This window comes from Podarcis tiliguerta, assembly GCF_965153285.1.
Source record: "Podarcis tiliguerta genome assembly, chromosome: 1".
Classification (NCBI taxonomy): domain Eukaryota; kingdom Metazoa; phylum Chordata; class Lepidosauria; order Squamata; family Lacertidae; genus Podarcis; species Podarcis tiliguerta.
The window spans coordinates 108,148,023-108,172,562 of NC_139534.1; the positions used below are offsets into that span (position 1 = coordinate 108,148,023).

At 49.2% G+C, this 24,540-nt stretch overlaps 1 protein-coding gene across 1 annotated transcript in view; it reads left to right on the forward strand.

Moving 5' to 3' along the window:
* Nucleotides 1-1,119: 1,119 nt before the first annotated feature.
* The window catches only part of TSHR (thyroid stimulating hormone receptor), an 89,201-nt gene continuing 65,780 nt past the window's right edge, over nucleotides 1,120-24,540 (forward strand). Inside the window, exons 1-2 of the mRNA XM_083447975.1 lie at nucleotides 1,120-1,212; nucleotides 4,784-5,106. Of these exons, the coding sequence (XP_083304101.1) occupies nucleotides 4,931-5,106 (176 nt within the window). The 5' untranslated portion in view covers nucleotides 1,120-1,212; nucleotides 4,784-4,930. The remainder of the gene's footprint in view (nucleotides 1,213-4,783; nucleotides 5,107-24,540) is intronic.

Genomic DNA, 24,540 nt, shown 5'->3' on the forward strand with positions numbered 1-24,540 from the left:
CTGCTAGGTTGGCAGGCGCTGGGACCGAACAACAGGAGTGCACCCCGCCGCGGGGATTCAAACCGCCGACCTTTCGATCGGCAAGTCCTAGGCACTGAGGCTTTTACCCACAGCGCCACCCGCGTCCCTTTCCAATGAAATTAGTGACATCCTATTCAAAGGGGATGCGGGTGGCGCTTTATTCAACAACAACAATTTTATTATTTATACCCTGCCCATCTGACTGGGTTTCCCCAGCCACTCTGGGTGGCTTCCAACACATATAAAAACAAAATTAAACATTAAACATTAAAACACTTCCCTATACAGGTCTGCCTTCAGATGTCTTCTAAAGGTTGTGGAGTTGCTTATCTCATTGGCTGGGGGGGGGGGGGTTGCATAACTCCATACCTTGACCTATACCTTGATTTTATTCTGTGAACCACCCTGAGACCCCCAGGTATAGGGCAGAATATAAATTCAATAAATAAGAAGGAGAAGAATACCTTCCAAGATTTATCTGGTGAAAATGGGGATGCCCTAAGGAAAAGCGGAACATTCCAGAATCAAATCAGAAACTGGGAGGACTTCTGTCCATCTAGGACTGTCCCTGGAAAATAGGGACCCTTGCAGGCAGGGACGGATTTAGGTTTGATGAGGCCCTAAGCTCCTGAAGGTAATGGGGCCCTTTATATGTCCAGCTGTCCTTTGTCAACAACAACTTGTCGTGTTGAATAAATGCTATATGGTAATTTATGGACCTAATAGGTATCTAAAGCCATTTGCCACTGTTGCAGTATGTAGGTTTTATTTTATTTGTTTTTTTATCTTACATTTTGGAAATGTGCACCCATATTTTTTTTCTTTTACTTTTTTTGGGGGGGGCAAGAGAGTGGGACCTTAAGCTATATAGCTTGTTTAGCTTATACGCGGCTGAAGGAGAGCTCCCCCCTGCTTTTCTTTTCAGAGGGGCTTTCTGCTTCGCGTAGTCCCGGCAGCCGCCACGAGATGGCAACGGAGGGCAGGCCCTGAAGCCGTCGGAACTCCGGAGCGTGGGATGCTCTGATTCGGCGCGGAGTCGCGGACTTCTTGCAAAGGTCCCGCACTTGAGTGGCTGGCGGGGCCGGGATGGGATGGGGCTTGGGAAGGATCTCCTGAGCATCTTGCCGCCCGGTGCCCAGACGGGAGGAGAGGACGCTGGAGCCCGTGGTCCGCGCGAGGTTTGGAGTCCCGGTGAGGCGGAGCGCGATCCCTCTGTTGGGGCTACTTAGGCGTCCGGGAAGGAAGGGGGTTCCCCGGGCGCTCGTGGGAACACCCGCGGGTTGCTTCTTAGGGGAGCAGCTTGCTGTTAGATCCGCAGGAGGCAGCGCCGGGGATTGCATGGCACGTCCGCGCCAAGGCTCCTGGACGCCTTTCGCAGCAGCGTGGCCAAGATGGGACATTCAACAGGTAGAGAGATTCAACAGCGGAGATTCCGCCCCCCCCCAAAAAAAAAAACCTGCCGGAGGGGAATTCAGACAAGTGACGGTTCTCCCAACAGGGAAATTTACACATACGTAACACACACACACGTGAAGATACAACGGGGAGATAATTTACGCAAGATGAATTCAACAGGTGAAGATTTAAGGGAGGGGTTCCTTCATATCTATGGGAGGTGAATCTGATAGGAGACGATTCAAACAGAGGGGGGTTACTTCCTGAGTGCAAAAGATGAATTTAGCAAGCGAGGATTCCGCAGAAAAGATGACTACATCTCCATGGCAGGAAAAGCTCCACCTGTTGGATTTCTGTTGGTCATGCCGATGTTAAAGGTGCCCTGAGACGCCTTGCCAAAACATACAAACAAAACACACCGTTGGGAGTTTTCTGAGTTTTGAGGAGGCAGAGGATGGAGGGTTTACTGTCTGGGGAAGTCAGTCTTTGGGAGAATAACTGCCGCTGTGCCCTGTGTTATGGGACTCCTGTCAAACTTACTTGTTATTTAAAATTGTGATTCACTTAAACTAAATCTGCATAAATAACTCACTGTCTACTATCCTATGCACACATGGATGGGAGTAAATCCCATTGAACATAGAGGCACTTACTTCTGAGTAAACATGCATAGGGTTGCTCTATATGTTTTATAACACGCCAAGAACGTTTGTTTATAAAAATCTGTTTTTAGTTCCCTACTGCGATACTGGGGGAAAAATACTACATGTGACTAAGCATGTTCAGCCTTTTTCTCCCTTTCATGACATCGGCATTAACTTTTACATCACCATATGGTTCCAAGGTTTGGGAAGTTATTCATCATTTGAGGTGGTTTTTCCTATTTCTAACTCTTAGTGTATTATATCCAAGCTACAATAGCCATATAAGCAATAAGTGAAGTCAGTAATTTCCACATGTTGCGGACTTCTATTCTTAATATTTGTTGATGAAGAATAATCTCAAAATGACATTGTTCCACTCTTTTCCAAATATATTGCCAACATTATTTGCCTCTGATAGATCCACCACAAATAAATATGCCTACGCACTTGAGATTTACTTTTTCAACAGCTTGGAATATACTTGTTACTCATTTACTTAGTTTCTTGAGAAGCACACACCATTGTATCACCAATGTCTAAAATAAATTTCTCTCATATTTGTATAAACAAGATTAGTGACCTTCTTTCTTGAAATATGCATTATTTCAAAAGTACTAGAATATCTAAGTCTCAAAGTCATGTGCATATACTTGTTTTGGTCCGTATTTTAGTTTTATCAGTCTATATATTTTGGAAAGTTTGTGTCTTGTTACATTAATAACTAATCTTCCACCTCTTAATCTATTGTTTGTTAACCATGTTCTCACTTGAGAATATTCAAAGCATCTTAGATCTCTGTCCAACATCTCATTTTGTATTCTTCCATATCTCAAGAATGGAAGAATAATCAGATCCCTCATCATCTTTTTAAATGTTGAAAATTTCAGATTTCCTTGCAAATTGGATAATAATTCACCGACTTGGGTGAATTTAAAATTAATCTAGTTTGCCCTAGATTCTCAGAACTATCTGATAGTAAATTTTTGCATTTTACTTAATTTGAACAATCTCCTTTCTGCATCCAAAGCAAGTAATTTAATTCATGGGTCATTTGCTCTTGTAGCTAGTTCTTATCTGCTTGATCATATATAATGCCCACAGCGAGGCATACTTTATATAGCTAGCACAATAATATAATCTATGATAGAACTAACGCTTCTTTTTTTCTGAGACAACACAATACTAGAATTCTCAAATGCCTCTTGTTTATTTTGTACAAAGCGAATCCCTTCTATGAAAAGAGAGTTGTGCAGAGAAGTGAGAGAATATTGAAAGATGGCACTTACAGTGAGAGGGTATGGAGTGAGTGATGTATGGGGCAGACTTGAGATTGTTATAAAGATCAGGTTCGGGGAAGGGAGAGGGATCTGCCTGTGGCTGGAAAAGTGAGGAGAGAATATCCAGTGTAATAAAGTTTAAAGAAGCAAATTCTGTACAAGAGCATTTTGTCTGCCGATTTTTCTGGGTCAGTTAACTTCCCTTTACCAATGGTCATGTGCATCATCATGACTGGTCAGTTAGCTAAGTATTTCTATTGTTTTACTTGATCTAGGGGGAGCAGCTGCCCCTCCCCCCCCCGGCTACGCCCATTCCTATGGTTCAGCTAGGTAAGTTTAGACATTGGACTTAAAAAGAAGTTATGCCTCTTCCCTTTAGATGACCATACGTGAAGCACACATAGCTAAAATTTATCTCCAGTTTACAGCTGTTTCTGTTGTGTGTTAGGGACATGGGTGGTGCTGTGGGTTAAACCACAGAGCCTAGGACTTGCTGATTGGAAGGTCAGCAGTTCAAATCCCCACGACGGGGTGAGCGCCCGTTGCTCGGTCCCTGCTGCTGCCAACCTAGCAGTTCGAAAGCACGTCAAAGTGCAAGTAGATAAATAGGTTCTGCTCCAGCGGGAAGGTAAACGGCGTTTCCATGCGCTGCTCTGGTTTGCCAGAAGCGGCTTAGTCATGCTGGCCACATGACCCAGAAGCTGTACACCGGCTCCCTTGGCCAATAAAGCGAGATAAGCGCCGCAACCCCACAGTCGGTCATGACTGGACCTAATGGTCAGGGGTCCCTTTACCTTTCCCTTTACCTGTTGTGTGTTAGAACCAAAACCAAAAAAGTTTACCAGTCCTGAAAAATAATAATACTCTGAGCACGTGCAGTTTTGCATTTTATACTATAGTACCATCGCACCCACAGGAATAAACGATGCTTGCTTCTGCAGCCTTGATGGTACATACGTTTACTAGGGAGCAAGTAAAAAAAGTAAAGTAAAAGTAAAAATAATGAAATGAACATCTATATTGGGGTGTTGGGGTAATGTCATTCCTGCTGGGCCCCAGAGTGCACCCATCCCTGCATAGGTCTTGACACTGGACCTGTTTGCTATGCCACCACCACCCCGCCCATCTGCTGCTTTCTGAGTGCTCATTTCAGGGGGGCAGACTATGTGGGGGACCCTGGACTTCAGCCACAAAAGTCCAGCCCTGGCTGTACCACTTCTTGTTGTAGACAAACTTTCTGTTTGAGAAGAAAACTTTTTCCTGCGTGTGGGGACCACATAGCAGTAAAAAAGAAAGAAAAGAAAATAGATCACCCATTGAGATGGGAGGGTGGGAAAGGATGGGATAGTACCTGGTAGTTTTGGCATGGAGGAAGTTGAAAGGGATTTGTCTACTGCCTGTAACATCTTTCTATGCTTTTGCTTATTACACCCTGTTTCCTTTTAGGGAGCATCAGGTGAACGTGGTTTTCTGAAGAAACAGCAGATTCCCTCTATTCTGTTCCCAAGGAAAGGAACTGTGGTCATGTCTTCTCTCTCTGCGGAGAAGAGCTGCACAGGGCAATGAAGTCGTTTCCACAATAGGCTAAGGAAGATGCTGTGGGTACCACATTTCCTTCAGCTCCTGCTCTTGCTGGAAACGGGACTGATAAGTAGAGGCATGGAAATGTGCCCTTCGTCCCTCTGTGACTGCTCGGATTGGGACCGCTTCAAAGTCACCTGCAGAGAGATATATTTCATCCCCAACCTCCCACGGGGCACCAAGACTTTGTGAGTATATGGGACTGACATATATGTTTCTCCCACCCCAAACCCCAGTCTATTTCAGGGGCACAGGGGGAGGAGGAAAGGGAAATCGCATTGCACATGTAGAATTTCTCATGCAAGCATTCCACTGATAGGACCCATTCATTGAGTCTCACCTAATAGCAGGTGTGAAGAAGCAGCTTTTTTGAATGTGTGTATGGGTGGGTCTGTGGAGTGCAGCAAAACAGCATGGAGGAAAGGGTCAAGCTCTCTTCCATCATGTCATGGTACTGATCTGGTGGCTTTGGGGGAGCAGAACAATTTGTTATGAGGGACCCATGCCATAATGTATTTACTAATGTAGGGTATGGGGTGGTGGCCTCTGTGCAGCAGATAACTGCTGAGTGGAAGGGAATTGGCTATTATCCTGTGCAAATCCCTCCATAAGTCATTTTAAAAGTCTTCCAAACCACGCTCACAGTCAAGATCTAAACCCAGAAGTGAGTCTGGCTGGGAATGAATGTTTTGAGACGGAAGGAGGGTGTTTGCCACAGTGCAGAAGAGCTGAAGAGTCAAACCCACCATCCCTTCCCTGAATGCGTCCTGCAGTCCTTAAACCCCATTATCACAACAAATGTGGGGTTTACGAAAATGATGTCTGCTCTGGCCCTGGGTTTTGCTTGTCAGTAACCAATGAGCAAGAGCACTAAGACGTTTTGTTCAAGGTTGACCTGACAAAGCACTAAATAAGAGAGAGGGGGGTTAGGGGAATGGTATTTTATGAAATTGGTGCTGGAGCAGAAGGCTGGGCATTCAAAGGAGTGGTTTTGTGTTTTGGGGCTCAGACCCCACTCCTTCCTCATATTCTTAGGCATGTTACTTGAATCCCGGTCTCACCAGTTCACCTTCTGCTTTGTGGGTGTTTTGTGACTGGTCGCTCCCATCACAGCAGCCATTTTGTCAACATGCATGCCCTCAAGGCAGCCATTTTGTGATGCTGCTCACAGCACTCTCAAAAAATGCTTAGGGACCCCTACTTTAAGTTGCCACAAGAAACTAAGGCAATTTTGCAGTACGCTAAACAGAGACCCAGTTCAGATGTAATGAGAAACCATGATTTATGTGAAAGGCCTGCAGGCAGCCTCAGGCTCACATGCTCCCTCCTTCCCTTTCTTTTCACACAGTGGGAGGGGATTAGAAGCTTACATTCATGGTTTGCTACAAAGCACAGTTTGTCATCTTGTCTGAATATAGGAAACTGCAGCTTGTACAAACTAGACCCTGTGTGATGGCCTGGGATTCCGATTCGGAGGATGAAACAGAGGAATCCCGGCCTGCACAGGAGTCCCCGCCTCCAGGGCCGGCTGAACTGGGGCCAGGCCTAGATGCTGAAGAGCCTGCACCTGTGGCAGTGCATCAGGAGCTGGCCCCAGGTGAAGCCCTTCTGGCCCCAGAGAGGCTTGACGACTCAGTGGCCACAGGTGAGCCTCCTCCAGGGCCCAGTAACCCTTCGGCCTCTCCTGATCTGCAGAGGTTTAGAGCAGAGAGGCGAAGGGAACTGGTTGCCCCCAGGAGGAGTGCTCGCCTTAAGGCCAGAGGAGGCGGGGCTCCTGGGGGCCGGGACCGCCCCTGGCCTTAGAAGAGGATAAAAGCCCAGTCAGCCCGGCCCCAGGTTGCGGGAGCAACGTCGTTGTTGGCTTCGGACCTTCCTGCGTTCTTGATCCCTGCTCGGCCTCCTGTTCCTGACTATCCGGTACTCCTGTTCCCTGCTCGGCCTCCTGTTCCCGACCATCCGGTGTACCTGTTCCCTGCACAGCCTCCTGTTCCAGCGTTCCTGTTCACCGCCCGGCACTCTGCCTCGGACCTTGCCCCTCTTCGTGTGGACTTTGCTACACCCAAGGTACCTTACCCCCGGGACCAGCACAGTTTGCTCCCGCCACCTCCCGCACTCCCCCTTCGTCGGGGTGCGTTCGGGAAGAGCCAGAGGCCATGGCTGAACAGGCGGCTGCACTGGTGGCTTTGGCCCAGGAGAACCAGGCCTTGTCTCACACCGTGCAGCAGCTCAGTGACGCGGTTGAGGCACTTCAGCAACGCTTGGAAGCCCTACCGGCTTCTGGGGCCGACGCCCCGGCTCCGGGCAAGTACCCAGTGGCTTTGCCTGAGAAATTTGATGGAGCCCCGGCCAGCTTTCCCATGTTCCTGGCCCAGGCCAAACTGTATATTCAGGGGCGAGCCCGGAACTTTCCTGACGACCGTACCAAGGTGCACTTTTTGGTTAGCTTGTTAAAGGACCAGGCGGCCAAGTGGGCGTTGCCGCTACTCAGGCAAGACTCCCCCTTGCTGGCAGACTATACGGGGTTTTGCAATCGTTTGGAGGCCGCGTTCGGCAACCCCCAGAAAGAGAGTCAAGCCAACCGGGCGATTCGGCATTTGAAACAGGGCAAGTCCACGGTGGCCACATATACCACGGAGTTCCGGCTGTTGGCACAGGACTTGACCTGGAATGACTCGGCACTGCGGGACCAGTATCTCGAAGGGCTTTCGGACGAGGTACTGGACCAGTTGGCCACAATGGAACGCCCCACCACGCTGGACACTCTCATTCAACGGAGTCTACAAATAGGCGACCGGTTGGAGGATCGTCGTCAGGCCCGGGGTCGCCGACACTTCCAGTTCACGGCACCAGCTTTTTCCGGCAGCCCCACGGTCACAACTGATTTAACGGAGGAGCCTATGCAGCTCGGGGCAGTGCGGCCACGCCTTTCCCCCGCAGAGAAGGCGCGGCGTCGGGATGGAAATCTCTGTCTTTACTGTGGCGGAAGTGGACACTTCGCTCGGTCCTGCCCTGAGAAACGCCAGCCGCAGGGAAACCGCCAACCCCAGTAGCTGATGGCCCTAGCTACCGGGGGTCCCAAACCGTACAGAATGGGCCCGCACCAATGGACTTGCAACATCTTATGGTTTCGGTACGTTTATACCCTCCAGGTGGGCCCTGGATCCTCACCCATGCTTTGGTAGATTCAGGGGCAACCCGCTCCTATATGGACGCTGCTTTTGCCGCCCATCATCAGGTGCCACTTCGGAACAAGCCAGTACCGGTCCAGGTGGAAGCGATTGACGGACGACTTCTGCGTTCAGGTGCCGTTACTCAGGAGACCCAGCCTCTGGTCCTGTGTCTCCAGCAGCACCGGGAGTTGCGAACTTTGGACATTGCCTCTATGCCCCGCTTCCCCCTGGTGCTCGGGATGGACTGGCTGGAGGCCCACAACGTTCAGATTGACTGGGTCAAACGGACCGTGCACTTCCCAGACCCATGTTCCCATGCTCAGTCCGGAACGCTGGCGGCCGCGCCCTCAGAGGAGGCAGCACCCACGCTCCCAGCCGTGTACCAGGACTACCAGGACGTGTTCGAGGAACGGGGGGCAGACCAGCTGCCGCCGCATCGGCCTTTTGACTGCGGCATAGACCTCCAACCCGGAGCGCCTTTACCCGTGAGTCGCTTATATTCCCTAACAGAGCCAGAGCGCGAGGCTTTGCAGGACTTCTTGCGCAAGAACCTGGAGCGTGGGTTCATTAGGCCTTCCACCTCGCCCACCGCGGCGCCGGTGCTTTTTGTTAAGAAGAAATGTGGGGAACTCCGCCCTTGCCATGATTACCGAGCCCTGAACAAAATTACCGTCCCAGACCGGTACCCCTTGCCCCTTATCTCGGAGCTGCTGGAGCGGGTGCAAGGGGCACAGGTGTTCACCAAGCTGGACCTCCGGGGGGCCTACAACTTGATTCGGATCCGAGCCGGGGATGAGTGGAAGACAGCGTTTGGGACCCGGTACGGGCAGTTCGAATATTTGGTTATGCCTTTCGGTTTGTGCAACGCGCCTGCTGTGTTTCAACGCTACATCAACCACGTGTTTCAGGACCTGTTAGACAAGTACGTGGTGGTGTATTTGGATGACATACTGATTTACTCCCGTGACCCGGCTCGCCATGAGGGGCATGTCCGGACCGTGCTGCAGCGCTTGCGTGAGCACCGTTTGTACGCAAAGCTCAGCAAGTGCGAGTTCCATCAGCGGACTGTGGACTTCCTTGGTCACCGGCTCTCTCCAGATGGGGTGCAAATGGACCCGGGGAAGGTGACAGCGGTTCAAGAATGGGCGGCACCCCGGAACCGCAAGGACCTACAGCGTTTCCTGGGGTTCGCCAATTACTACCGGACCTTCATCGCTGATTATGCTCATCGCACCACCCCGTTGACCCGGCTACTGCGCCCAAAGACGCCGTTTTCCTGGGACAAGGAGGCAGAGGAGGCGTTTCAGGGGTTGAAGGCCTGTTTCCAGAGGGCACCAATCTTACAACATCCTGACCCCTCTCGACCCTTTGTGGTGGAGACCGACGCTTCCAGTACGGCTCTCGGTGCCGTCTTGTCTCAACAGATTGGTCCTGAAGCGCCACTCTTACCCTGTGCCTTCTATTCCCGCCAGCTCCTACCAGCGGAGCGTAACTATACTGTGTGGGAGCGGGAACTACTGGCCATCAAGGTAGCCTTTGAGGTCTGGCGCCACCATCTTGAGGGGGCACGACATCCGGTGGAGGTGAGAACCGACCACCGGAACCTGGAGTACCTCCAGACCACCCGCAAGCTGAACCAAAGACAGATCCGGTGGGCGTTGTTCTTTTCCCGGTTCCAGTTCCGGATCCGCTACATCCCTAGCTCTCAGAATCAGAAGGCGGATGCCCTGTCCCGGAAACCTGACGACAACGCAGACACGGTACAGCAAGCAGAACCCACCACGATCCTACCTCCGGCTGCATTCCTGGCCACCCAGGAGGCGCAGCCACTGCAGGTTCGGGTGCGGGAACAGCAGCGGGTCGACGCTTGGGCCCAGGAACGACTCCGGGAGCTGGCTGAAGGGTCCAGCCCACAGTATCCGGGGCTGGTCCTGCATCAGGGCCTCCTGCTGCACCACGGTCGTTTGTACATCCCGCCAGGGCCACTACGGCTGGAGGTTCTCCGGATGGCCCATGATGCCCCAGCAGCGGGGCACTTTGGACGGTATCGGACCACCCATCTGGTCAGTCGAGAGTTTTGGTGGCCCCGCCTGAAGGCTGACGTGGCTCGCTACGTTGCTGGTTGTGATGTCTGCCGGCGCGCCAAGGGACCTACCGGGCGACCCCCCGGCCTACTTCAGCCATTGCCAGTTCCACCGCACCCTTGGCACACGGTTTCGTTGGACTTTGTAGTGGACTTACCCTCGTCTCGTGGCTGTACCTGCCTTCTGGTTTTCTCCGACCATTTCACCAAGATGGTGCACTGCGCTCCCTGTCCATCTGTACCCACAGCCAAGGAAACTGCTCAGCTGTACCTGCAGCATGTCTTCCGCCTGCATGGCCTACCTGAGCGCGTGGTGTCCGACCGGGGCGTGCAGTTCACATCCCGGTTCTGGCAAGCACTACACCGGACCCTCGGGACGGAGGTCTGCCTCTCGTCAGCCTACCACCCACAGACCGATGGCCAGACGGAACGGGCGAACGCGGTGCTGGAGCAGTACCTCCGGTGTTACTGCAGCTACCAGCAGGATGACTGGGTCGACCACCTGGCATTGGCGGAGTTCGCCTACAATAACGCGGTGAATGCGTCCACCCAGCAGACCCCGTTCCAGGCCAGTTATGGTTATCATCCACGGCTGTTTCCAGAGGTGCTGCCGACATCCGCAGTCCCGGCGGTGACGGAGTGGCTTCAAGAGCTCCAGTCCCAGCAACAGCTTTTGGTGGAGCAACTGCACCAGGCCAAGGAAGCGTACAAGGCCCAGGCCGACCGCCACCGCCAGGTGGGGCCGGAACTTCGCGTCGGTGACCTGGTTTGGCTCTCCACTCGCCACCTCCACCCCTCTCGACCTTCGCGGAAGTTGGACGCCCGCTTCACCGGCCCGTTCCCTATCGTAGACCAAGTCTCTCCTGTGGCATTTCGTCTCCGGTTACCCGCAACCCTGAAGGTTCACCCGGTCTTCCACAGGTCCCTTTTGAGTCCGGTGGCCCCACCCGACGAGTTCCACCCGAACCGTCCCCGACCGCAGCCAGTGTTGGTTCGGGGAGAGCCTGAGTACGAGGTGGAACGCATCCTGGACTCCCGATACCGCAGGGGGAAGCTGCAGTATCTCATTGACTGGAAGGGGTACGGACCGGAGGACCGTTCCTGGGAACCAGCGGCCAACGTCCACGCACCTGCCTGCCTCCGAGAGTTCCATGCGACGTACCCCGGCAAGCCGGGTCCGGACCCTCGGTTGAGGGGGGGGCCTGGGAGGGGGGATGGTGTGATGGCCTGGGATTCCGATTCGGAGGATGAAACAGAGGAATCCCGGCCTGCACAGGAGTCCCCGCCTCCAGGGCCGGCTGAACTGGGGCCAGGCCTAGATGCTGAAGAGCCTGCACCTGTGGCAGTGCATCAGGAGCTGGCCCCAGGTGAAGCCCTTCTGGCCCCAGAGAGGCTTGACGACTCAGTGGCCACAGGTGAGCCTCCTCCAGGGCCCAGTAACCCTTCGGCCTCTCCTGATCTGCAGAGGTTTAGAGCAGAGAGGCGAAGGGAACTGGTTGCCCCCAGGAGGAGTGCTCGCCTTAAGGCCAGAGGAGGCGGGGCTCCTGGGGGCCGGGACCGCCCCTGGCCTTAGAAGAGGATAAAAGCCCAGTCAGCCCGGCCCCAGGTTGCGGGAGCAACGTCGTTGTTGGCTTCGGACCTTCCTGCGTTCTTGATCCCTGCTCGGCCTCCTGTTCCTGACTATCCGGTACTCCTGTTCCCTGCTCGGCCTCCTGTTCCCGACCATCCGGTGTACCTGTTCCCTGCACAGCCTCCTGTTCCAGCGTTCCTGTTCACCGCCCGGCACTCTGCCTCGGACCTTGCCCCTCTTCGTGTGGACTTTGCTACACCCAAGGTACCTTACCCCCGGGACCAGCACACCCTGGTTTTATATCCTGTTTTGCAAATAGAATAAAACAGTTTCTCATATTCAAACAAAATGGGAATTGTGGCTTGTTGCACACAATGAATGTAATGTTCATAATCTCAGAGTAACTAGGAGCAAAGCTTTCGGAGTGGCTGCTCCCGTTTTGTGGAAATTCAAATTGGTAATATGATTGATTCCCTGCATTGGGCTGTGTAGTGACCTAAGAGCTGATAGTTACTAAAAAGTATCTTTATGTTCTGTTACTTTTAAGTTTGGAACACAGCTTTGTGTTTTCTAAAAACAAGTGTATGAAGATGTTGATGAACAGGACTAGAAACAGGATCGTGCTTTTACATTATATACTTAGCTTTTTTATTTTAGCTTTTTTTTGCCATGGTCTTTCAATTCTACCATAATGAATCTTTTCTAAAACATTTTAAACAGCTGACCATTGAAGTTCTGCTTATTGTGTATGCTCAGACTCCAGGGCCTGTGAAGCAGTTTTTTAAGCAACAATAAAGCTCAGGAATGGAGGGAGATGTACTTTACCGCCGAAAACTCCAGCACTAATTAGTTTCTTTTTCAAGTTGCTTATAATTGCCCCAGAAAGGGTTGAAGAGTTTGTCTACAGTTTTTTTATAATCATTCCAGATTAGCCTTCCAATCCCAATGTATTTTTGAGTGATGCATCATGAAAATGATGACAAATTGCCCATAAGTGCAGCAGGGATGGAGATGCAAAAAATAAATTTATTTTTATATTATGTATTTTGGAAAGTGGTTTGTCTGTCCATCTGCTCTCTGTGGCTTTGGCTGCCTCTCAAGATATCATTGCCAAACTCAGTACAAGGGCTTCCAAGGTAGGGGCAGTGGTCGTTGTCAGTGTTTGAATGCCAGGCACCCTTTTGTATCCCGATGGTGAACTGAAATGTCACTTTGTGGTGACTTTTGCCTGTTTTTTTGGAATAGGTTCGGCCCCTTCTTGAGATATCATTGCCAAACTCTGCACAAGGATTCATGAGGTGGAGGTGACAGTCTTTGTCAACATTTGGTTGCCAGCTGCCATTTTGAATCGAGATGGCAGACCAAAATTATCTAGCCATTACACTGATTATCACCATCAGCTCTAAGTATATGAAATTCTTTTGTTACTTATTTGAATCTTGTTTAAGTGGATCTGCTGTTATGTTTCACTTAGTACTAGCTTATGCTGAATATGCTGCTCTACTGGATTTACATAGTGTTTGTATTACTGTTGAAAATGCTCAGTTGCAAACCTAATGTTGCACATGGTGCTTCACAATGTTTGTGTGAGCCTTAGCAAATATCTTATGCCTTTGCATTAAACTCTTCCCAAATTATGCAAGCAATGAGAACTCCAAGGGCACGGGTTCTGCTTTCTTTGAAATGAAATCACCAGAGGCTTACCACAATTTGGTGATATGTGCTTTAAACAAGTTAAGCATACTGTGAAAGTCCACTTTAACTCATATTCACTGCTACCTATTAGGTGTCTAGGCAGGGACCGCCAAAATGGGGCACTTGAAGTTTCTTTAATGTCAGGACGCCATAACTGCTTTTCTCCTGCTGGAATTCTGAATTAACCTGAGCTGCTGTTTCATGGACTTTTAACACCTAGCATTTGATGCTGAGAAATGATTTGGCTGTTCTACATAAATATCCGACCATGTTGACTTATGTTAGATAAAACGATGCTTTTTTCAAAATAAAGAGGGACTTAACATAGTTTGAAATTGTTTGTCATTTTATCTTGCTATCGTAAGTGCCAACATAGGTGGTAGCTGTCGTTTATTCTCACAGTTGTTAAATGATTCTGCATGGCAAGTCATTTTGGAGTTTAGGAATAGATGTTTGAGCCTGTACCCACCCAAACATTCGTTTGGACCATAATTTTTGTCCCCTTTGCAGTGTATCTCAGTGCCACTTCTTCATAACACAACCATTAGCTCCATCTACTTGCCAAGTGGTACCCATTGTGTAGCCATGGTAATGGGTGAATTTGTGTTTGGTTTTTTAAGGCCAGTAAGAGCATTAATCTCTATTATGTACTTTTCTGGAAATCCTATGTCCTTTCAGTCCAGCTGATAATATAGCTGAATAGTTTGCAAACTGATTTTATCTCTGTTGAGATTTTAATTGGTACACTTGTTTATACCTTGTCCTCAGACAGGATCAAGGGTTTCATTTTGTTAAAGTTAAAGCAATTACAGCTTCCATTGCAACAAACAGGAAACAAACAGGTTGGGGTGCAGCTGTGAAGTACCGATATGCAATCAGAAAGGGTCTCATTTGTTGGAATTGGTACTTCCGTGTAGTTATGAATATCTGCGCTAGTGATGCTACCATAAAGCTCTTTGGCAGCCAGTCATTGAATGAGGAATTAGAGGCAAATGAAGTAGAAATACCTTCCTCAGCTGAAAACAGAGCTTAGGTTTAGCTTATCTTACATAAAATTACACAGAGCTTCATTTACGCTGGGTCAGGATGACTTTTGAAAGCACTATTTTCAGCTGCGGTTGGATCTCAGCCATGTGCTCTCTTGTATGGCTGACTGCATAGGTGGCCTCAAAATCCATCTAGTTACGATCCTAATTATTTTTTTGCTTTTCTTAGCCTTCATAAGGCTTTTTTGCCCCCTTCTGAAATTAATCATCATCATCATAAATGCCCAGAGCTTTGCCTACACATACTGGGAAAAACGTTTACAACTAAATAGCAGGATTACTCTGGGATGTTTTGTGAGCCCCTCTACAAGTCAGGTGTGGGAGAAGAGTCACTTTGAATCCGTATAAGCCTTGGGTGTCCGGCAATAGAGAGGCAGTGAGGTGCAGTGGTTAAGAGCATTGGACCAGGACATGGTAGGCCTAGGTTCAAATGTCCACTCGCCCATGAAGCTCATTGGGTAAACCTGGGTTAGGAAGGATCTCCTAGCTTTTCCTATCTCAAAGGGCTGCTGTGAGAATAAAATGTAAGGACCACATATTTCACCCAGAGCTCATTTGAGGAAAGGTGGGAAATGTACAACAGTAAAATTCTATTTTTATTTTTTTTAAAAACTAGTTTTTCCTTAATTAATCAGAAACATAATTCAGTAACATGTAAGAAATAAGGTACAGTAAAAGAAAAAAGGGAACTGAACAAAAATTAAAATATAAACTCACCAAGGTAAAGGTAAAGGTACCCCTGCCCGTACGGGCCAGTCTTGACAGACTCTAGGGTTGTGTGCCCATCTCACTCAAGAGGCCGGGGGCCAGCGCTGTCCGGAGACACTTCCGGGTCACGTGGCCAGCGTGACATCGCTGCTCTGGCGAGCCAGAGCCGCACACGGAAACGCCGTTTACCTTCCTGCTAGTAAGCGGTCCCTATTTGTCTACTTGCACCCGAGAGTGCTTTCGAACTGCTAGGTTGGCAGGCTCTGGGACCGAACAACGGGAGCGCACCCCGCCGTGGGGATTCGAACCGCCGACCTTTCGATCAGCAAGCCCTAGGCGCTGAGGCTTTTACCCACAGCGCCACCCGCGTCCCTAAACCCAACACAATTCTATTAGTGATGTGTCAGCTGGATAAAGATGGAATACAGGCAGTGACCATTTTAGGCGTGTTCCAATTGATGCACGACTGCCAACACACAGGTCCTTTTGGACCCGGAAGAAGGAGGAAAGGGGGTGGGGCAGGGGCATAATGGGGCAGGGTGAGTTTATGCGTGCCCCACTGACACACGCTTTGACCTGCAATGTAACCCCCACAGAAACGGGGAATTTCCTGTACTTATTTGAGTCCTCTTGCACCAGCTGGAGAGAAACCAACAATGGGGAAATTTTTTTTGCCCTTGCATGATCAGAGGACTTGACTAATAGAGCACAACAAACAGTGCCACCAGTGTCCCACTGTATCTCTTTACATGGGATGGGCAAGTATTTTATCTGTGACTGCAGTATTTACTATGTGAGGAACTCTCACATACTACAACGGGTGATTTCAAATGTGGATGTCAAGGACAGTACTGATGGTATAATGAGGCTGAGGCATGAGAACTTGAGAGCTTCAAATGGTTATAATTGGACCATACACCAATAATAATAATAATAATAATAATACCACATTTGCAAACAGATGTGGAAATGTGGAGAACCGAATGTAAAACAGGAAAAATGAGGAATAGGGAGAAACCAAAATTGGTAGATCTGCCCATGCCATTCCTGCCCTCCTTCCTCCCACAATGGGGAATGTGTGAGGGGGAATGTTCAAACAGCTTCAGTAATCTTTCCAGTGGCGTAGCGTGGGTTGTCAGCACCCGGGGCAAGGCAAGTAATTTGCACCCCCTAATCCGTGGATTTGCGTCCCCTAACCCGTGGATTTGCGCCCCCTAACCCTAACCCCCAGATGTTGCGCCCGGTGCGGCCGGCCCCCCCTGCACCCCCCACGCTATGCCACTGAATCTTTCCAAAATGTATTGAAACCAAGATTTGTTTTCTCCTGTTCTTGAAGCTTGTTTTCTCCTGCTCTGGAGAGTAGGACCCAAACCAAGGGATTCAAGTTACAAGAAAGGACATTCCGACTAAACGTCGGGAAGAGCTTTTTGACATTAAGAGCTGTCCGACAGTGGAACAGAGTCACTCAGGAGGCTGTGGGCTCTTGTTCCTTGGAGGTTTTTAAGCAGAGGTTGGATGGCCACCTGTCATGGATGCTTTAGCTGAGATTCCTGCATTGCACGGGGTCAGACTCAATGACCCTTGGGGTTAAATCTACAATTCTATGATTATTCCCCCCCTTCATTTATTTGGATCTAAATCTAGGTCTCTCTCCCCCCCACCCTTAGTTACACTTCACAATGTGTAACTAAGAAACTGGAGCAAAATAAACCTCTTGTTGTTCTGCACAAGGTCGTGGTAGGTGCTTGGGAGATCAGCAGACTGTGAACACTGCAATATTTTCTCAGAAGTTATATGTAAACACCTGTGTGGAGCTTTCTGATGAAACACACACACACACACACACACACACACACACGTACATGATTTGATACAAGACATGGCGAAGGGCTGTATTTACAAGAGTTTTGTGTGCAGAAGATCCCGTCTTCAGACCCCTGTTTAAAACTCTGGAAAGCTGCTATCATTAAACATAGACAATATTATCATGAGGCAGATGGACTCAATGCAAAGAAGCTTTCTATGTTCTATCTATGCAGGGACCTGAGTTTCATGGAGACCTGTCACCTCCTTTCCCACACTTGAGGTGAATGAAAGACAGATACAGCTTTCCCCCATTTTCTTCTGTATCTTCTTCTCAGTTCACTTATGAGTTTGGGGCCGCAAGTTGAGGAGGGTGCCAAGCTGCGCTCAGTGGCTGTTCCCTCCCCCCCCCTTCAGTTTATACTGTCTGCATTGAGCTGTGGTGGTAAAAAGCAGTTGCCTGCAACCTTTCTTTGCAAGGTTCTACAGGTTGTTTGGTTACTAACTGCCAAAAATGTCATCTTCAACTTGCTTTAAAGTACGTTTCTTTTTCGGTTTCTGCTTTGGTGTCATTTGTGCTAAGTAAGAATCAGCGGAGCGGAGCTTTACTTTGAGGCAACATTACTTCAAATACTATAAACCAGCGGAGTAGCTAGCCGCTTGGAGACCCGTAGCGGTGCACATGCCGTGCACCCAGGGGCGCGGTGGTCCACCCAGGGGGGCGATCGGTGCAGTGATCCCCACCCAAGGGGGATTTTGTGACCCCCCACACAGATGACACCCGGGATGGACCACACCCACTGCCCCCCTTTCTCTGCCACTGCTATAAACACTACTATATAAATGACATAAACTGTGAGAGGTCAGCCGGGCTACATGTTTTATCGATAGCTTTTCTTTGTTGTTTTTAAAAGATAAAAATGGATACGCTGAAATATAGAATGCATACCCAAAGCTAAAAGCTGCTATGAAACAAAACACTAATTAAAAGTACAGTGGTACCTTGGTTTGCAACCGCTTGGGATTACAACTGTTTGGATTACGACCACATCAAACCTGGAAGTGTGTGTCCCTTTTTTTGGATTACAACCCATTTTTGGGTTACAACGTGTTTTGGCTTACAACCAGACCTCCAGAATGGGTTATGGTTGTAAACCAAGGTACCTCTGTACAGTTAAAAGAAGCCTTGGGCACATGGGAGAGACATGGGCGCTAGGCCAAACCGTTCCTCTTTAACCAGGCCTTTGGCTGATTGACATCCAATGCCCTTTTAAAAGTGTTGTGGAAGGGAGGATTATTGCATTTTCTTTGTTCTTATTTTGTATTTTGTGTTTTTATGTTGTGAACAGCCTTCAGATCTATGGGTATAGGGCAGTATACAAATTCAATGAATAAATAATTAAAACAATACAATATATGGTGATATGGCCCCTTTAAGACTACACCACTATTCTTGTAGCTGAGGAAAGAGCGTTAGAGCTCAGGGGGTAGAGTATGCAGCCCCCTGCCTCAGTTCCTGCACATGCAATTGGTCACTAGTGGTGGGCGAATGCCACTTAAGATTTCCGGGCAAGGTGCCGCTGAAGAGTAATCCTTTGTAGCATTTAACCATAGGAAAAGGCATAGGAATGGTGTGAGGCTAGACAGAGCTTAAAGGAGGAATCCATCCTTCCTGAGCGGTGGAGAAGGCCAGCAGCAAGCCACAACCAGAAGACCTGTGAGACTGTGCCCCAGGAAGAGATGGTACTCAGGAGAAGTGCCACACTGGATCCCTATTTCCTTATCCCCATGTAAGAGAAACATGGTGCACATCTCTCATTCTGCTTGATCCCTGGGCAAGTAGGAGCTGCAGGCAACAATTAGTAGTTGTGCCTGCAGTAATTCTCAGCTTTTGACATGTATATGTGGGAGAGCAGAGCTTTCCAAACTGTGCATTGCGACATGTGAGTGTGTCAGCTGCAATGTGTAGGTGTGTCGCATGAATGCTCCCCATGCCTCTACCGGGACTGGAAAGGGGTAAGTGTAACTGGACTACTGTGTCGCAAATGCTGCATGTCTGAAAGTGCACCACCAACATGAAAAGTTTGGAAAGCTCTGTTGTAGAGCATAGCAGCCGGGTCCCCAACATCACACCTGCACCAAGCCCCATAAGTCCTCTGGGTGGTCCTGCAAAGCTCACTGTGGGAGTGGGAGAGGTGCTGAAGGTACTTCTCCCTCAGGGTGCTATTTAGGCTAGAGCCAGCCCTGGTCCCACTTCTGCTATAGAGTGAAGAAATACTGCATCACTGAGAACCAGCTGAAAGCTAATGGAGCCCTGTTGGAAATAGAGGTGGCAACTAAGGTTGCCATATGTCAAAAAGTAAAAACTAGGACACCCCAAAATTGTTGATGGCTTCTTTTTTTAGGGAAACCCCCAAATTGGACGTATGGCATTCCTAGTGACAACCTTACTGCAAACAGATGTCATGAATTAAAGGTTTCAGGGCCAGCCAATTTAAACTGAGCAAGAAGCAGCCAGTCCAACCTTTCGCCAATTTAGTTGTGAACTAAAAACAAAAATGCTGATTCTAAAAAAACAAACAGAGGAATGTAGCCAGGTATTCTCCCCCAGTGCTAATTTTCAAATATGACCCGTTTTGAAATTCATTCCATTGTATCCTGATCATTCAACTTGCATTTTTTCCATAAAATGGCCTTTGTAAAGCATAACAGTGTATGAAAAATAAAAGCCAGGCAAATTACACCATTAAATCAGATTTAAGTGCAACAAAAGAGGGAAACCCCGATATTTTGCCAGAATTATGTGAGGAATTGTGCCAAGTCAGAGTGGATATGCAAAGAAGGTTAATATAGTTTGGTTTATTTCTCACAGGCTGAAAAAGAGGTCATGGATCAAGAGAATGTTGGATTTGTGGGATGTGTTGGTTTTTTAACCCACTTTAATTCACTCTGTGAAGCTGTTGGTTGAAGAGGCGTGTGGGGGAGAGAATTCATCTAAATAAAGAAAGTTCTAAAGCTGAAAAATCACTGACGTCTTCAGAGGGAGGGTGTGGGACCCCAATGCTCGGGTGCATGGCTTGTATCCACCAGGAGCTATTTGTTCAGTTTTGTGGGGTGTATTTTGGGGAACTCCCCTCTAATTGAGGTCAGATTGGCCCCTTCCTGTTGAGCTTCCAGCACCTGCTTGCTCGAATTATTATTATTATTATTTTTAAAAAGGTTTTTAAACCTTTTTAAAAATAATAATAATAATAATTCGAGCAAGCATTTTAATTAAAGTCTGATTTTATAGTATTAACCGATTTCTACTGTATTCTTGTACACACCACTTATTGATTATTGTAGTTAAGCAATATACAGTGGTACCTTGGGATGCGAACAGGATCTGTTCCGGAGCCCCGTTTGAATCCTGAAGCGAATGCAACCCGCGTCTACGCGTGCGCAGGTCGCGTTTCGCCGCTTCCGCACATGCGCGTGATGTCATTTTAACCGTCTGCGCATGCAACCGTGGTGAAACCCAGAAGTAACGTACTCCGTTACTTCTGGGTCGCCGTGGAGCGCAACCCGAAAATACTTAACTTGAAGCACATTTATCCCGAGGTATGACTGTATAAATTGTTTAAATACCGTAAATAAAATGCTGGGGCCATATAAAATTGGAGAATACAAAACCGATCTTGCTTGGTTTGCATTGGCTGCCCAATTGTTTCTGGACTCGAAACGAAGTGCTGGCATTGATCTTTCAGAAGCCTAATAAGGACCAGATCATCTCAGAAACTGCCTTCTCCCAGATGACCCTGCCCAGCCTTTTATGACTGGCCTCGGAAGCCATGTTTTCTGTGCTGTAATACCATGGGATCAGCCAGGCAGCTAGGCGGGCAGACATAGCTATGAGATAGTGCCCACAGTAGGACTTTGTGGACAGCTCGAGATGCTGTCTTAAGAGTGCGTGAGAGTATTGCAATGTTCTTTTTTTAAAAAAAGTTAACAGAAGAAGAAGAAGAGTTTAGATCTGATATCCCGCTTTAACACTACCTTAAGGAGTCTCAAAGCGGCTAACAATCTCCTTTCCCTTCCTTTTCATTTATTTATTTTTGAAGTCATCGTGCAGTTCTTAGGTGGTCTGTAGGCAGCCTCCCTGGCTGCCCCCACTTTGGGCATTCTTCCACAGACATTCTAGGAAGCACAGGAAAGCCAAAGAGGTGCCTGAGGGTGGCATAAATCTATGCTTGAAAACATGTTTGTTTGTTTTTAAACACACCTTGTAATTTTATTCAGGTAATGACAAAATGACGAATCTTCCTTCCACACCTGAAAACAACTGAAAAATGCCCCCTGCTTTCATTGAGGGTGGGGAAAGATTTGCACAACTGTGGTCATGGATTCAGTACAGCACAAAAGTACATACATTACAATGAGAACAGGTTATTGCACAGCTGATATTAAATGAGATCTGGTGGGAAATACAGTGGTACCTCGGGTTACAGACGCTTCAGCTTACAGACTCCGCTAACCCAGAAATAGTACCTTGGGTTAAGAACTTTGCTTCAGGATGAGAACAGAAATCATGCAATGGCTGTGCAGCGACTGCAGGAGGCCCCATTAGCTAAAGTGGTGCTTCAAGTTAAGAACAGTTTCAGATTAAGAACGGACCTCCGGAACGAATTAAGTTCTTAACCCGAGGTACCACTGTAGAAGGAAGGTAGGGATCCCTTTTTACTGTGCTACTGAATCTAGACAGTAGATGGCAGCAGGCTTCTGAATCTGCTGCAAAAGCAACGGTGTACTCTATATGTGATCATCTAATCAGAATTATGGAATCTTAGAGTGGGAAGGGACCCCATGGGTTTCCTAGTCCAACCCCCTGCAATGCAGGAATCTCAGCTAAAGCATCCATGACAGATGGTCACCCAACCTCTGCTTAAAAACCTCCAAGGAAAGAGAGTCCACCACCTCTCGTCTGTTCCACTGCTGAACAGCTCTTAATGCCAGAAAGTTTTTTCCGAATGTTTAGTCAGAACCTCCTTTCTTGCAACTTGAAGCCATTGCCCCGAGTCCTACCTCAAGAGCAGGAGGAAACAAGCATGCTCCCTCCTCCATGTGACAGCCCTTAATATATTTGAAGATGGCTATCTTATCTCCTCTCATCTCCTCTTTTCCAGGCTAAACATACCAAGCGTTTCCGGATTTTGTGATACAGTTTTCCAGCAAAAAATTGTGCACAAAGCTACAGTGAAAATAACATATAAATTATATTAATGAAAATAACTTTTTAATATATGTTTCCTGAATTGCAGTCTATTTATTTAGTTCCAAAGCGGTAACTTCTCTTGGATTGGATGGAATCATCTAATTAAAAAGTGAAGAAAGGGCACTGTCAGAGCTGGCTCCGGGTCCCAGCTCACCAAGGACCAACGCTAGCCGATCGTACAGTAACAAAGTCTTTATTGAAGAATAGTCTCCATTTACAAGTCTTAGCGTCCCAGCCCTACGTCTGGACTTTAGACCGGCGAAGCTCTGTCTGGATCTCCGCCCCCTGTGCACCAGTTTAATACTCTAATCTTACTCCACCTCTTCCTTCTCTCTCTCTTCCTCTGGGTCTTACTACCCCCCGGGGTCTCACTCCTCCTGGACTCTTCCGACGCAGAGCTTGACCCCTCTGACTCCTCCCCCTCTCTTCGGCGGGCTTTAGGACCTGGCTCCCTACCCGGGCTGCCCACCTTGCCGCCCTCCTGTACATTTGAACTTGGCGCGCGCGCGCGTTTTACTTTCCGGATGACCGTTTCCTCGCTCCCTGACGAGGGTGTGGTCAGTCCTGCCTCACGTTCTCCCTCTGCCTGCGCGCTCCCTGATTCCGATGCCTTGGACTCCTCCCCCCTACTGCACTCTGGGGGAGACGCTGGCCCGGATTTCCAGCTGCTACTCCCTGAGTCCCCTCCTTCCCGAGGTGTCCCCCTGGGCTCTCCCCTTGCCCTGACCATGGGGGCCCCTTTCTGTGAATCCTCCGAGTCACTGGAGAGACTCAGAGACCTCGGACTACTGTCGCCGCTGACATTTCCTTCCGACTCCTCCCCCTCGCTCTCCGTTTCTTCCCTCTCCTGTGACTCTGCTCCTGAACCCCTGACATCCATCCCCCCCTCGAAGCCCCCCCTTCCCCCCTCCCCTTCCTCCGGCGGGGGTGCTGGGTGCTCCGTCGTTGTGGGGGTGAATGGTGGATACAGTTCGTCCCCCGTGGCGTGCATCCAGTTAGAGAAATCCGGCTCGTCCTCCATGTCTTCGCCGACCTCGTTCTCCTCTGCTTCCATCTCCGTGCCGCCATGCTCGAACCCAACGTCCTCCCCCATCACGTCCATGTCCCTCTCACCCTCGTTCCCCTCTGGGTCCGTTGCCTGCCAAGGGCCCCTCAGCCACCTCTCCTCTCCTCGATTGTCCCACCAAAAGGAGCGGTCTGAGGCAAACCCCGAGGGCGAGCCCTCCGGTGAACGTGTTTCTAATGCTGGTTCTTCGTCCGAGGTGAATCCCTGGAACGTGCTGGTAGAAAGCGTGGGTGTGAAAAGCCAGTCGTCGAAATACTCGGCTGGCATGGGCCTGTGTGGGAACAAGGCATGAAACTCCTCTTTGAGGAGAGGCTCGTCCAGGGCATAGTCCGGCACCCAACTGTTGGCGCTGGCCGGGGTACCTTCCCTTGCGAGAAAATATTCGACTCCCTCCTCCCCCCATCTCGAGTCCAAAATCTCTGTGACCTGGTTGATGGGTTCCCTTCTTGGCGACTCCCTCCTTGGGGGGATCTCCTTATACTGGTCTGGTGCCGTGCCCTGCGCCTGAAATCGGTGAGGTGCTTTGTAGGGCGTGAGCACCGACCTATGGAATACTGGGTGCATTCTGGATCCTTCCGGAAGTGTCAACCGGAAGGCCACCGGATTGATCTGTGCCTCAACTAGGTAAGGTCCTAGCTGCTTATGTCCGAGTTTCTTCTTAGCTAAGGATCTTGTCGGCACTGCGTGGGCCGCTAACCACACCCAGTCTCCCACCTGTATGTCTTCACCAACCCTCCTGTGCTTGTCAGCCTGCAGTTTGTATGCGTGCTTTGCCAGCTCTAACTGCCTCCGAAGCTGCTCGTGAACTTCCTGCAATTCCGCCGCCAAGACTTCCGCTGCCTGTGGCTCCCCCTCCCCCAGTCTCTCTAATCCCGGGAAGGTTCTGGGATGCCTCCCGTTGTTGGCGAAGAACGGCGTCACCCCTGTGGACACGTGCTTCGTGTTGTTGTAAGCGAACTCCGCGAGCGGCAGGTAGTCCACCCATGTCGTCGGCTGTTGATTTGCATAGCATCTCAGGTACTGCTGCATGACGGCGTTGACGCGTTCCGCTTGTCCGTTGGTCTGCGGGTGTCTCGCCGACGCTAGGTTGATCTTGACATTCAGGAAACCCATCAGCTTCTGCCAGAAGCTCGAAATGAACTGGCGCCCCCTGTCGGACAAAATAGACCGTGGCAGTCCATGCACTCTGAAGACGTGGTCTATGAACAGCTTGGCGGTCTGTTCTGCCGT